This window comes from Radiomyces spectabilis (genome assembly GCF_025331425.1).
Source record: "Radiomyces spectabilis strain NRRL 2753 chromosome Unknown BYT42scaffold_12, whole genome shotgun sequence".
Lineage (NCBI taxonomy): Eukaryota > Fungi > Mucoromycota > Mucoromycetes > Mucorales > Radiomycetaceae > Radiomyces > Radiomyces spectabilis.
In genome coordinates this window covers 174280-190485 of record NW_026251937.1, presented here as the reverse complement: position 1 = coordinate 190485, position 16206 = coordinate 174280, and the positions used below count along the sequence as shown (strand labels likewise).

Genomic DNA, 16206 nt, shown 5'->3' with positions numbered 1-16206 from the left:
GCGCGTCACTTCAAAACCGTTTTTGGGCACCGGCCGGGCAACCCTTCTTCTTTATGACAAACTTGCGCAAAAAACCAACAGACTCGAGCCAAACGGCTGTCTATGCGTCGTTTGACGATGAAAAGAAGCCTAGAGTTAAAACGACGGGCGCTTGGTCCTCATGGCTGAGGTTACTCTCTTACTGTGGCATCGCATTTACCCTCGCCACCTACTTGCACTACCGACTGCCGTCACCGGATACGCATCGTGGCATCCATCCGACGACAGGACAGACCCAATTTTCAGAGTATAATGCTATGAAAACTATTTCTTATCTGAGCGACACCCTAGGTTACCGTAAGTGGGAAGACGATCAATCACTGCGCAAATGACGGGAACAATGTACGCTCAACCTCTTTTTTATGATCACCTAGGTATTGTTGGTACCGTGGAAGAGCAGCAAACAGCCGATTATCTTGAAAACGCAGTGCGTACCTACAAAAAAGAATCGCAGGGTTTAGTGGGGGCGCCCAAATTCGATATTTGGGTGGAACAAAAATCAGGCACCCATCGATTCGATATTATGGATAACAGTAAGAAGTGACCCCATCGTTGCATCCATTGATTGCGCTGTGGTGCTAAAAAGAGAACTTTTTTATTTATCTAGTGGTGCTGAAGGCTTATACCAACATTACCAATCTCGTTGTTCGATTATCTTGCCCAGCGTCGGCTTCTGATCCTGCCGGCGTTCGACCCTGTGAGGAAAATGCGGTACTCATTAATGCTCACTTTGATACCACGCTTGGATCGCCGGGGGCTACCGATGACGGCTCAGGAATTGCCGTGATGTTGGATATTATTCGGGTCTTGAGTCAAAGGGATTGGTCGAATTACAAGAATGCCATCGTATTTTGTAAGGGGCTAATTTTCATGCACATGCACGTCACGGCTGTAATGCTTACACAACAATATTGAACTAGTGTTCAACGGTGCCGAAGAGACTTTACAGGATGCTTCCCACGCATTTATCACAATGCACGATATTAAGGATACGTGAGTATGGAGATTTCGCAGTGGGTTTAAACGAAACCGGTGTCTAAATTACATATTTCTTGTCAGTATTCGGGCCGTCGTCAACATTGACGCTTGTGGTACCACAGGTCGCGAAATCTTATTTCAGGCAAATTCTAGAGAGGTGATCGAAGCCTATAAACAAGCCCCTTATCCTCACGGCACCGTCATGGTACAAACCACATTACTTGATTTCGACGGTCAGAGGGATTGGAATAAGCTGATATATCTTGTCTTTTTTCTTTTTTTCATGCTCTCAGGCAAATGACGTGTTCCGCACCGGGTTAATTTTGTCAGATACCGATTTTAGACAATTTGTGCAATACGGCAATTTGACGGGCATTGATATGGCGATCTACAAAAATTCGTACTTGTATCACACTCATTTGGATGTCACAAAACATCTTCAGCCAGGCGCTATTCAACATTTGGGTGAAAACACGCTGGCCGTGGTCAACTATCTTGCCCAAAATTCTTCGTTGGAAGGCATCGAACCCACCAGCGAAATCGTTTTCTTTGATGTTCATGGTAAATTCTTTTTTTCTTTCCTGGCTTGATAGACGATGGGTACGGAGGGCATATATTCACTCATGATCGTTTTCTTTGTCTAGGTTTATTCTTTGTCGTGTATTCATGGGCGACAGCTTATCGTATTCAAATGGCTACGGCGATGGTGTGCGGTCTTCTTTTTGTGTACATCGTGGCCAAAACTCATGCCTCTTCTCCCTATCGGTCAGTTCCCAATATTCTTGGTGCGTATGTAAAATCGACTTTGTCGGTAGTCCTGAGTGCCATTGCTGCTCTTTTGCTCCCAACCGTCGTAGCCCTTTTCCTTGCATCCGACAGCGTCAATCGTCACATGGCATGGTTCGCTCGGGAATGGTATGGAGCTCTCATATTTGCTCCCATGGCTTTCCTGGGTTCCTATGGCGTTCAGTACCTTTCTTACTGTCTTCCCGGTCCCCAGCATGTGGATGTTGAGTATGGCGTCTTTATTTCTCTCATGCTTGCCTTTGGTATCAGCACGGTGATTACCACTCAAACTGGCGTGGCTAGCTCCTACGTGTTTTGGATCTACTGCTTTATCCTTTTGATTGCTTGTCTTGTCAACGAATTCGTACTGATGCCCAAGTCCACCGGCAAAATGCAAAGTCCCAAGGTGCACAAGCTGACGTATGCCATCAGTGTGTTTCCATTGGCGCTATTGTACACCGATTACTCGCACGCCTTGGTGGATATTTTCGTGCCTCTGACAGGTCGTATGGGTGTGGACACGCCAGTGGATATCATTGTCGCCATTATTTTCGGCATGGTGTCTTTCATGATTTTCTTACCCTCGGTCGCTCACGTTCATCGATTCGGAAAACAGCTTCTCTTCCGCATTCTTCTGGGTCTTGTCCTTGTCCAGATGGCCGTCCTCGGTAGTGTCTTGCTGAACGGAAACCATCCAGGTGGATGGGCTTTTCCTTACGATGATATGCATCCCAAGAGAATGTAAGTAGATCGTTGCAGTTTTGGGGATTTTGGGGAGTTTGGTGGAGAGAATGTGTGAGTTTCGTGCATGAATCCATTGAACTCACTCGGTTGGTCTGCGGGTTAGTTTTGCTCAACATTTGAAAAACCTTACTTCTGGTGAGAACTATGTCGCCATTGCTGAAGCTGATCATGGTCCTTACATCCAAACCATTGTGACATCGCTTGAAAACGAGCTGGGCGTTCAAGCCGAACCTCGTCATGGATCCATGCATCAAAGCGACTGGGACTCGGTGTATCCATTCAGTGCCTTTTTGGGAGGCTATCGGTTTAATGCGGGTCCGTACATCAAATCCCATACAAACGATGCTCAAGTAGCGGCGTCTGATCGTGTCCTTGACCATCTTGCCGTTCCGGTTCCCAAGTTATCTGTGCACAATGAGCATTATGACCCTGTTACCGGTGTGCGTTCATTCACAGTGCTGTGTGTATCGCCAGGCTATACTTGGACCGTCATCGCTTTCGATGGTCACGTGCTGAAGTGGAGCATTGAAGATTCGGAACCGTTATCACATGAATCGCATTACGTCGTTCGACACGTTACTGGTTACGGTAATGATGGTTGGAAGCTGGACTTGTCGGTCAAGGTACCTGAAGAGCATCGTGCCGAAGCCGCGGCTGGACAATGGAAGATGCGATTTGAATTCACCGCTCTGGACAGAGAAGTATTTGCCAGTCGAGGTGAAGAACGCCTTATTGGCGGTGTGGGTATCTTGGGCGTGGTTCAACGTATTTTACCCGATTGGACCACTGCCACTTGGTTGAGTACGGTGGTGAAAGTATGGGAATTGTAATCTACTTTGTGTGCTATTTGTCATTATTTTTTTTTCATTTCGTTTTTATCATTTTTCTAATTTTTCCCTCAAAATAATACTGCCAGCATTTGAACCATTTATGTTTTCCGCATCTCTTTCCTGCATAAAACGTTAGATGACAATGAATTGTTAAAATGTGAATGAGGATATTGGGCTCCATCTGAAATTAGAGTTGATCCCAAAATCCGGAATATTATAAACTGGGCTGTTGTCATAGTTTATGCTTCATGGACATTTTCTGTTTTCACCCTTGCAGGTACAACAAACGGGCTTGAATAGGTCAGCATCATTTTCCGGTGATGCTAAAGCAATATGGCTTAGCTGTAAGTTTCATGCAATGTGCTTACCTATGAAGCGAACCCTGTTTTTTACACTCGCACTCAGAGCCCTAATCTACGTCGTACCTCCAACATGACTTATGTGGTATTGATCTGAAATATATCCAAATAAACTTGTGGAGGTGTCAGCCGTTACAATTACAGAAAACTATGATAAAACAAACTTTATAACAAAGCGCAAGGAAAACGACGATCTAATTCTCAACGAGGCAGGAGTCATGCCCCCGCCTTTCTTGTCTTAGCTTATCCAAATTATCGATAATCTGCTTGAAACTTGGCTTCAGAAACGACTCAATCAGCTGGGTGACCAATCAATGAGGCTCTAATCACATGATTGTGATAACTTGCCAAATAACTTTGCATATCCGAAAAGATTGCATGACACGGTTGCTCAACGGCATAGATGCTAGCAAAAGCAGTATATAAACATCGCGGATAGTAACTAGCATCCACACATCAGCAAAAATGGTAAAATACGCTTTCACTCTTCTGTCTTTCCTCGTACTTGGTTTCACAACGATGTCACTGGCTCAAGATGAACCAAATTGGACTGGCTGCTCATCAGATAATGACTATCAATGTCCACCTAGCCACCCGTCTACCTGCTATGCTCATGATCCGGCGGAGGCTGACGACGTTTGTTCATCAGATTGCGGCGATTTTGGTGACGCATGCCCTGAGGGGCAATGGAAGACGTGCTGCCTAGATTAAACAGCTCTTGTTCCCCTGGCAAAGAAACTTTTAACCACGTTGAATTGCGATCGTAGTATTTTCTTTCGACAATAAAACATTTTTCTTTTGCCTTCGTCACGTTGACATGCCAAAAAAAAAGAAAAATTATGATTCGAAGCTTGGCTTTGGAAACGAAACTCAATCAGCTGCTCACTGAAAGCTTTCACACCATTCATCTATTGTGCCAAATTATTTGCATATCCCAAAGATTGGAACCATGATATCGGCTACTGAACGGCATACAATGTTCGCAAGAAGCAGTATAAAGACATTGCAGATAGTAACTAGCATCCACGTATCAGCAAAATGATAAAGTACGCTTTGACTCTTCTGTTTTTTCTCATTCTTGATTTCGCGACACCGTAATTGGCTCAAGCTCAACCACCGAACTATTGGTCCCGTAACTGCTATTTTGGTCCGCATCCTTGTCCACCAGAGCGCTCGTTTCCTTGCTCTGCTGAGAATGAGATGACGGCTACACTTTGTCCACAAGAATGCGGCTCGTTCGGTGACCCATGCCCTGACAGAATGTTCAAGACGTGTTGCACAGATTAAACAGTTCTTGTTATCCTGGCAAAGAATCTTTAGCTTTCTTGGCTGCGACCGTAGTACTTTCTTACGACAATTAAAATGTTTACCTGTGCGGATGTGTCTTCGGTCGACATCTAATAAAAAGACCATTGCCTTAATGAAATCCTTCCGGTGATATAGATAGTATACTGCTGATGATCTTATTCATTAAACCATGCGTAATAATTTACGTAACTGAACTGTAAAGAGAATGCTTTTTTTTTTATCTACTATGCTAAATCTTGATCTCTGAAGAAGAATAGGGTTCCACTAGTTGGTAATACCTGATTTTATTATCTGCCTTGCAATGAGAGCTTATTCACGCCAAGTAGTTGCCGGTAGTTGACGACGGTATAAACCGTTAATTAAAGCGACGATTAAGCTCATTTCATCAACCTATCTGTCGTTCCAGAAATTGGCATATAATAACTCATCTTTATGACCATCTCAAATTTGTGCAGGTATTATTAGTTGTTAGATGCAAGGTCGCAGCTGCTGTGACAGCATTTACTTAATAATGAGGCATCTAAGACATGCTAATGAAATGAGTTATGCTTTTGAGGTGTAGGTTGCCTTTACGAAAGATTCGAGCGATGGTATCGTTTGCTTAATGGCGAACAAAGATGTGTAACACAGTATATGAGCACGACAAATTTGTATCCACGTTCAAATCTCTTACAGACATATAACACACATTTCAACACTTCCCTTCTCCCTGGTATTTGGTGTTTCTCTTTCATTCATCATCTTCTATTTAATTTTCTCTCAAAATAATACTGCCAGCATTGAACCTATTGTAACCTCGTACTATTTCCCTACATAGAATGGTAGACAAGTATGAACTGCGGCACCTCACGTAAGGTAAATAACTGAAATAATTTGAGCCCCATTTCCTGCATTAGGGTTGATCCCAAAAATCCGGAATATTAGAATCAGAGCTGGTACCATTGTGTGTGCCGAACTGATCCATGCGAGTCGGTTTTATGAACATTTTCTGTATCCACCCTTGCAGACATAATAAGCGAGCTTAGATTTTTGGCATCATTTTTGGTGATTCTAAAGGAATATGACCTGGAATAAATTTCGTGCAATATGCTTCCCTGTGGAGCGAGCATTTTTTTATACACTTGGTCAGAGTCCTGATCTATATTGGTTGCTATAACATGACTTGGTAAGTGCCATTGATCTGAATCACGTCCAAATAATCATTGTGAAAGTCGGTGCAGTTAGGCATGATAGTCATCAAAAATAATAATAATAAAAAATTATCAAAGCGCAAGGAAAACGATGATGTAACTCTCAACTAGGCAGGAGTCATGCCTCTGCCTTTCTTATCTTAACTTATCCAAAGTATCGATAACCTTATAATTTTCGTCCATCTTACCCGAAACATAAACCATTGCTTGAATCCTGTCTTCAGAAATGATTCAATCAGCTCATTGAGGATATGCGACTCCAACTACATGATTGTAATATCTTGCCAAATAGCTTGCATATTCAAAAGATTGTCGCCGTTATATCGGTTTCTCCACGGCATAAATGTTGTTAGCAAGATGCAGTATATAAGCACAACAAATGGTAACTAGCACCCACACATCAGCAAAAATGGTAAATTACGCTTCCACTCTTCTGACCTTCCTCGTTCTTGGTTTCGCAACAACATCATTGGCTCAAGATGAAGAACCACCGTACCATTGGACTAACTGCTCGGCTATTCCGTATCAATGTCCACCTGAGCGCCCGGATGCTTGTTATGCCAATAATGCGTCATGGGCTAGAGATTGTCCATTAGTATGCGGCAAGTTTGGCGACCCATGCCCTGAACGACAATATAAGGCGTGCTGCACAGAGTAAACGGCTCTTGTAACCTTGGCAAAGAATTTTAACCACCATCCTGGTTGCGATCGTAGTATTTTTTACGACAGTAAAACGTCTTACTTTTGCCTTCGGCACATTTCTGACATACTAAAAAAGGGGTTATTGTTTTCACCATGTCATTTCCCGTTGATATAGATAGATTGTATACTGATGATGGCCTCTTTCATTGAACCATTCGTAATAATTGTATGCGACTGAGCTGCGAAGATTCTGCTGTTTTTTCTCGTAAGAAATGAATCCATATATCATATATCATATCTACCAGGCTAAGTTTTTAAGTTTCAAGAAGAAATTATGTCGCAATAGTGATGACGTGGTTCTGCTATCCGTATTTGCATTGAGAACCTGTCCACGCCAAAAGCATTTCAGTAGATGATGGTACGCCGTTTTTTGAAGCGACAAGGACGATCATTTCATCAATATGCCGAGCCAGCAATTGACTTATGATAAAACCCGTCTTTATGACGAAACTTGCACAGGCTTTTTTGATTGTCAGATGCAGCTGCAGTAGAAGCTTAACTAAATGGTAAGTCGGCTAAGATGTTCTAATAACATGAGATTTATGCTTCTGAGGCATAGAAATTTTCCGACGGTTAAAGATATGACAGGCTTGTTTGCCGGCGAAATGCAGTTTATGATAAGACACTATATGAGCACGGCCAATTTGTACATGATTCAATCATTCGCAAACACGCTAAACACGTTTCAACGCTCTTGTTCTTCCTGCTTCTTGGCTTTTCTCTTTCTTTCATCAATTTTTCCCTAAAAGTAATGCTCCCAGTATTGAACCTGCTATATTCTAACATTTCTTATTCTGCAATAAAGTAGAGACGAGTATGAACTGTGGCACGTCCGATATGTTAAATCAGTAAAATTATCTCTGAATGAAAATAGACATTGAGCTCCCTTTCCTGAATTAAGTATGATCCGAATTTCCGCAACATTATAAACAGAGCTGTTGTCATATTTTGTGCCGGCACTGATCCACTGATGACAGATTCATGGACATTTTTTTTCCGTCCCTGCAGGTACAACAAGCGGGTTTGCATAGGTCAGCATCATTTTTCGGTGATGCTAAAGCAATATTAGCTGTAAGTTTCATGCAATGTGCTTACCTATGAAGCGAACCCTTTTTTTTACACTCGCACTCAGAGCTCTAATCTATGTCGTACCTCCAACATGACTTATGTGGTATTGATCTGAAATATATCCAAATAAAACTTGTCCATGTAGCAGCCCCTACAGTTAGAATTAATCAAGCAAATAAAAATTTTATATGAAAGCGCAGGGAAAACATCATGAGTCGACGGCATGTAATCCTCAAGTCGGCATTCATCACACCATCATTTTATATTACTTGCCCGTCTTACCGGAGTAATGGATCATGCTTTGAACTCGTCCTTAGAGACGACTCATCCGCTGACCGATGAAGAGAATCCAAACAAACGATTGTTATACTCGCTGATTGCATATCCGAATATTGTAGTCATGATATCGGTTGCTCTACAGCATATGATTATTTGCAAGAAAAGAGTATATAAGCACAGCAAATAGTAACTAGTATCCACACATCAGCAAAAAATGGTAAAATACGCTTCCACTCTTCTGTCCTGCCTCGTTATTGGTTTCACAACAATGTCACTGGCTCAAGGTCAACTACCGAACCGTTGGAGTAACTGCTCAACTACTGTACAAACTTGTCCACCTGACCGCTCGTTTCCCTGCTATGCTCGTAGTCCGGCGGAGGCTTATGATAATTGTCCGCTAGATTGCTTCAATTTTGGTGACCCATGTCCTAACGGAAGCTTCAAGACGTGCTGCGTACCTTAAACAGATCTTGTTATTCCTGTTAACAATTTTAAACCATCTTGGCTGTTGTCCTAATATTTTCTGACGCCAATTAAAAATGTTAACCTGTGCGGCTGTGCCTTCGGTCAACATCCAATAAAAAGATTATTGTCTTAATCAAATCCTTCCGTTGATAGATAGTATACTGCTGATGATCTCTTTCATTGGACCATGCGTAATAATGTATGTAACAAAACTGTCAAGAGGATGTTTAATTTTTTTCATAGAGGGATGAATCTGATTACCCATATCTACAGTACTATGCTAAAATTTGTACTCGAAATCAGAATAGGGTTGCACTAGTGGTGACGCCTGATTTATTATCTGTCTTGCAATGAGAGCTTATTCATGCCAAATAACCACCCGGTAGTTGACGACGGTATATGCCGTTAACTAAAGCGACGAGTAAGCTTATTTCATCAACCTACCGTTCCAGAAACTGGCTTATAATAACCCATCTCATGACCATCTCAATCTTCAGTTTATGCCGGAACTAATCCACTGCGGGCAGATTCATGGACATGTTTCACCCTTGCAGGCACAACAAGCGGTGAATTGGTTGGCATCATTCTTCGGTGATGCTAAAGCAATATGGCCTGGCTGTAAATTTTTTATGCAGTGTGCTTGCCTGTGAAGCGGACCTTTTTTTTTAAAAAAAAAAAAAAAAAGAAGAAAACTTGTCGATGTAGTAGCCCTTACAGTTAGAAATAATCAAGTTAAATAAAAAACGTTATATGAAAGCGCAGGGAGAACATCATGGATCGACGGCATGTAATTTTCAAATCGACAGTCACGGCACTATCTTTCTTATGTCTACTTGTCTGCCTTACCCGAGTAATGGGTCATGCTTTGAACTTGTCCTTAAAGATGCCTCATCCGCCAACCGATGAAGAGAATCCAGCCAAGCAATTGTTATACCCGCTAAATGATTGCATATCCGAATATTGTAGCGATGATATCGGCTGCTCAACGGCATAGGTTGTTGCAAGAAGCAGTATATAAGCACAACAACAAGTAGTAACTTACATTCACTCGTCAGCAAAAATGGTAAAGTACGCTTCCACTCTTCTGTTCTTCCTCGTTCTTGGTTTCGCAACAATGTCACTGGCTTGGTCTAGCTGCGCACCTAATCCGGTATTCTGTCCAGTTCAGCGCCCTGTTCCCTGCTCCGCTAATAATCAGCAAACAGCTCAGCAAAATTGTCCAGCACAATGTGGCCCGTTTGGTAGCGCATGCAGTAACGGATGGCGTAGAACGTGCTGCCTACCGGATGGTTCCTAACGTGCTGCCTAACTTGATCAGCTTTTGGTGTCCCTGGCAATGAATTTTTTAACCACCTTGGCAGCAATCTTAATATTTCTTACGATGATTAAACTTTTTACTTTGACCTTCGTCACATTGCCGGCACACCAATAAAAAAATCCCCTTGATACAGATTGTATACCGCTGATAAGCTGGTTTCTTAGGACCGTTCGTAATGATCTTATGTGATTAACATGCGAAGAGGATGCTTTTCTATTATGATCCTATCTTTTTTACGTTACTGTGATATAGAGAGAATTTAGAACAAAAAGAGAAAATGAGAATCCTTTGAGACTGTTGGATATCTTCATTTCGATTAATGTGATCTGCTTATTTATCCTTTAGTCTTGAGTCGGAATTAATAATTATCAGTGAGTAGTCCTCGGTTATAAGGTGCATTAGCAAGGATCCACATGGTGTGATGTGACAGCGTTACCTGTATGAATGGATCTCGACGATAGATCCAAGGTATGAATGAAGAGGCTCAATCGGTGTTCTAATGGAGAAGCTCACTCAGAATGGAAACACGTCTAAATCCCGATCTTTCCTGTTTGGGAACACCAGTTTAGGATATGATACGACAAATAGTGGATATACCACAGTTACTTACCCAGCTAATCGAAATATTGTGGTATCTCTGCATTTTACCGGAAAATGGAGTATTGTTTGAAGCTTGGTTTTAAAAATAACTCAATCAGCTGCTCGCTGAAAGACTCCAGCCATACATGTCGACACAAATAATTTGCATATCCGAAAGATGGTTAGATATCGGCCGCTGAACGGCATACACTGTTTGCAACAACAAAAATACTGTATATAAGCACAGTGAATAATAGCTAGCATTTACTCATTAGCAAAAATGGTAAAGTATGCTTCCACTCTTCTGTTCTTCATAGTTCTTGGTTTCGCAACAATGTCACTGGCTCAAGACGATGACGATAATCCAGAAGCGGTCTATTGGTTACCTCGCTGCGCACCTATTCCGCTACCTTGTCCAGCCGAGCGCCCTATTCCCTGCTATGCTCAGGACCAGCTAATGGCTCAGCGACTTTGTCCAGACCTATGTGGCCCGTTTGGTAACAGCTGCTCTGACGAAGAGCGCAAGACGTGCTGCCTACCTTAAACAGCTCTTATTATTCCTGTAAACAATTTTAAACCATCTTGGCTGTTGTACTAGTCTTTTTTTTACGGCAATTTAAAAATGTTTACCTTGGCGATTGTCCCTTTGCGAGATATCCAATAAAAAGACCATTGCCTTAATCAAATCCTTCCGTCGATAGATAGTATATTACTGATAATCTCTTTCACTGAAATATCCGTACTAACTTACGTGATTGAACTGCAAAGAGGCTGATTTTTTCTCATACAGAGCCGAATCTTATATCATATCTACTACGCTAAAAATTTTATCTCTCAAATAAAAAACAGGATCGCACAAGTGATTATGCCTAATTAATCATTTATGAGAGCTTATTCGCACAAAGTATTTACGCGCTAGTTGACGATGATGGTAAATGCCGTTAATTGAAGCGACGAGGAAGCTCATTTCATCAATCTACCGTTCCAGAAGTTGACTTATAATATCCATGCCGATCTCAAACTTGCACAGGTATTTTTGATTGTTAGATGCAGGGATGCAGCTGCAAAAAAGTGACAACCTTAACTTAATAATGAGTCCCCTACGAGGTGCTAATGAAATGAGTTATATGTTTTGAGGTACATACTGCCTTCACAAAAATTAGAGCTATAATATCGTTTGCTTGATGGCGAACAAAGTTTATGTAACACGATATATGAGCACGAGCAATTTCTAGCTGCTTTCAAGTCTCTTGCAGATCTAACACACATTTCAACTCTTTTGTTGTTTCTGTTTTGGTTTTTTTTCTTCTTTCATTTCATGATTTTCTTTTTCCTCAAAACAATACTGCCAGCATTGAACCCGTTGTGATGTTGTATTACTTCCCTATATAATATGGTAGATGAGGATGAACTGCAGCACCTCAGACATGGCAAATAGCTGAAGTAATCAATGAATAGGACTAGGGGACATTGAGCTCCATTTCCTAAATTAAGTACAATATTGTAAACAGAGCTGTTGCCATAATTTGTGCCGGAACTGATTCACTGCGGACGGGTTTCATGGACATTTGCTGTTTCCATCGTTGCAGGTACAACAAGAGGGCTTGAATTGCTTAGCATCACTCGGTGATGCTAAAACAAGCAATGTGGCCTAGCTGGAAATTTCATGCAATGTGCTTCCCTGTGAAGCCAACCCTTTTTTTGCTTCTCCTACAAATGGTCTATCATGGCTTATCATTGATTGAGCTTTGAATGCAGAGTTTAATGCCGTGGAGGACCAGCAACCTTGGATGCAATCACTTGTTCAGATTGAAACGTTTAGCACAATATCAGATCGAAAACCCAAAAGCAAAAAGTTCGTTGTGTTCTTCATATTGCTGCATACTAAAAGCTGAGAGATAGTACTAACAATGCCTGCCAGCAGACGACTGTGATTAAAAATTTCTTTAAAAAAGAGGCAGAACAGCTAAAACTCGTATTTTGTATTAACGAATGATGTGAATCCGGCGGTCTCGGTTCATTCAAGTCAGATTTGTGGACTGGAAAAAAAGTCGGATTCCCGACAGACAACTGAATTTCAAACTGTCTGTCAGAAGACAATTAAGCTTGTTTGTCAGTAGGTTGGGCTACAAGGGAGAACCAAAAGCCATGTATACACACCAAATCCGGCGCTTAGTGCACAAGAAATGGCATTTTCGCCTCTAATGGTACTTACAGGTACTATCAAGTTTCTTACTTGGATCCGTCGCATGAAATTGAAAAATGTCAGTCAAGGGCTACATGGACTCCTTATATGGTGACCATTTATATGCAAATATATCCAAGTGTCAGTTGAAAGGCTTAAGTCTTATATCATGAAATCAGACTCCTGTATAGTACGCCTCTGGAAACAGCCACAGCCGTCAGCTAGTTTATTTTTCACTTACTCAGTTTTAAGGTGATGTTCTTTGCTGACATTAGACTGTGAAATTATTTCTGTAATGTGGATTTGATATACAAGATCCTGAACCCTGCCCTGCAGAGGTATATAACTCATTAATAGCTCCACCAAATGATGCGAGTTTTTGTATATCTTGGAAAGCTCAGCAAAAATGCTGCCGTTTACTTACGATGTCTGATGTTTGCGCAAAATACTATATTAAGAAGAGCAGAATCCAACCTGCATGGACTCGCCGGCAAAGATGGTCAAGCACAGTTTTGATAACAAGCCGCAAAAAATCGGTCAAGCAATGTTGCTATTAAATGCTTTGTTACTCTGCCAAAACATCTCATCCGTATTGCCTGTTGTTTGGTATTTTTGTTTACAAAAACTTAATCACATTGCTTCCCATCGCACTGATCATATGATATCAACGTATCTCTACCGGCCGAAACATCCTGTTGATATCGAATTAATAAGGCAGTGATAACTCTCTCCTTGTGTGAGCACTCGTCAACATATATGACTGTATTGTTACTTCTTTCTCTCAAACATAAATCGATGGATGGACGCGCCAATTGTTTGCTCACTAAACGAAAATGTGGTTGCACTAACGGTAATACCTAACTTTATTATTATTGGTATTGCATACTTAATGCTCGGTTTTTACACAATAATTATTCGAACATGCAAAACCGTGCTTTAATCGAGGTAATGAGTATTCCTTGGTATCAGCCATGTGGGGTGAGGGAAAGGTAATTTACTTTATTTTGCTATTAAAAATTCATATGGACAACAGGCAAGGTGGCTGAAAAAACTTCCTTTCCAGTGATAACAAGAGCTGTCTAAGGTAGGCAGCAAATCCTAACCCACCCTGAAGTGCATTCGTCACCAAATTCGCCACATTTTTCTGGACAAAATCTAGCCGTTATTTCATCTCCAGCAATACAGATCTTTGGGCGCGCAGGAGGACAGGTTGATATAGTAGCAGAGCAGTTAGGGGACCAGTAGTTCGGTGGGTTAGCTTGAGCCAGTGACGTTGTTGCAAAACCAAGGACGAAGGAGCACAGAAGAGTGGAAGCGTAGTTTACCATTTTGGCTGACAAGTGGATGCTAATAACTATCTGCGGTACTTATATACTGCGTCTTGCTAACATATATGCCGTTGAGCAACCGATAATCATGGCTATTTTCGAATATCCAAACTGCCTAGCAAGCTATAACAATCTTATGGTTGGAGTCTCTTCATCGATCAGCGTTCGAGTTCTAAAGCCAAGTTTCAAACCATGATCCGTTATTCGGGTAATATGGACAAGTGATATAAGATTATCGATAATCTAGGTGAGCAACTTGAGAAAGACAGGGTCATGACTGCCTAGTTTAGAATTGCCCTTCGGGCTATGGTTTCCTTGCGCCTTTCATATAAATTTGTTTGTTATGGCTATTTCTAACTATACCGGCTGCCGCACTGACAAGATCATCTGGTTGTAATTCAGATCAATACCAGATACAACTCTACGTTGGAGCAATCGACATAAGTCAGGACTCTAAGTACGCCTGTAAAAAAATTGTTCATTTTCCAGATATTAAGCACATTGCATAAAATGAACAACAGGGTCATATTGCTTTAGCATCACCGAAAAATGATGCTAATCAGCTCAAGCTCGCTTGCCGTGCTTGCAAGGGCGGCAACAGAGAATGTCTATGAACTCGCTCGCAGTGGGTCAGCTCCGGAATAACCATGGCAACGGCTTTGTTTATAATATTCCGGATTCTGATATCATCCTCAATTGAGTAATGGAGCTCAATATCCCCATTCCAATTTTAGTAATTTAGCATATCAGACGTGCCACAGTTAGTACTTGTCTCTCGTTTCATGCAGAAAAGTCGTGTGGGTTCAATCGTGGCAGTAATTTTGAGGGAAAAGTAGGAAAGGAAAATATACGGCTAAAAAGCATGAAACTCATGCCATTAGCACCTCTTAACCGACTCATTATTAAGTGACACTGTGCAGCTGCGTTTCTGCATCCAATAACCAAGGATTCCTATACAAGCTTGATACCGTCAGGAAGATGGGTTATTGTAAGCCAATTCTGAAAGCTGGCTGGTTGATAGAATGAAGATACTCGTCGCATCAATTAACAGGGTTACACCGTTTACTACGATTTAAGCTTCTGGCGTGAATAAGTTCTCATTGCAAGACTGATAATAAGATTAGGCGTCATCACTAATACGATTCTATTTCTTCTTGAGAGGTAAAACTTGAGGATAGTAGATATGGCATATTGATTCATCTCGTATAAGAAAAAACATCCTCTTCGCAGCTCAACCACATACAATTATCATGAATGGTCCAATGAAAGAGGTCATCAGTCGTATACTAATTATATCTATATCAACGGGAGGACACTGTTCAAATAATAACCTCCCTTTTTTTTAATGTGTCGTCAATGTGACGAAGGCAAAGGGGTAAAAAAGTTTAATTGTCGTCAGAAAAAAATACAATCGCAACCAAGAAAGTTATTTGTTTTTGCCAGGGGTAGCAAGAGCTGTTTAACAATCAAAGCAGCACTTCTTGAACTGTCCCTTAGGGCATGATTCACGAAACGAACCGCACTCTGGTGGACACTTATGAATAGCCTCCATCCGACCACAAGCAGAGCAGGGACGCGGGCGCTCAGATGGACAAGTTTGTACAGTATTGAGCAGTTAGTTCAATAGTCCGGTCTTTGAGCCAGTGACATTGTTGTGAAACCAAGAACGGGGAAGGACAAAACAGTGGAAGCGTAGTTCACTATTTTTGCTAAAGTGTGAATGCTAGTTACTGTCTGCGGTGCTTATATATTGCTAACATCTATGCCGTTGAGCAACCGATATCATGGTTACAAAGTTTTGTATACCCAAGTTATTTGGCAAGATATCACTATCATGTGGTTGGAGTTACATATCATTAATCAGCTGATTGAGTCGTTTCTAAAGCCACATTTAAAGCAGCAACCCATGTTTCGGGTAAGGTAGACAAATAATTTAAGTTATCGAAAGTTTGGGTGATTTAAGATAAGAAAGGAGGGGCATGACTCCTGCCTAATTGAGAATTAGATCGTCGCTTCCTTGCGCTTTGATTTGTTTTATCATGATTTTC

At 41.4% G+C, this 16206-nt stretch overlaps 1 protein-coding gene across 1 annotated transcript; it reads left to right on the top strand.

Moving 5' to 3' along the window:
* The first annotated feature begins 38 nt into the window (after nt 1-38).
* Nucleotides 39-3513, top strand: BYT42DRAFT_582089 (uncharacterized protein). Its single transcript, XM_051569653.1, has 8 exons — nt 39-336; nt 414-572; nt 647-892; nt 960-1032; nt 1099-1222; nt 1311-1578; nt 1662-2544; nt 2651-3513. The coding sequence occupies exons 1-8, from the start codon at nt 54-56 to the stop codon at nt 3375-3377; spliced, it is 2763 nt and encodes a 920-aa protein (XP_051419947.1). The 5' UTR covers nt 39-53; the 3' UTR covers nt 3378-3513.
* The last annotated feature ends 12693 nt before the right edge of the window (nt 3514-16206 follow it).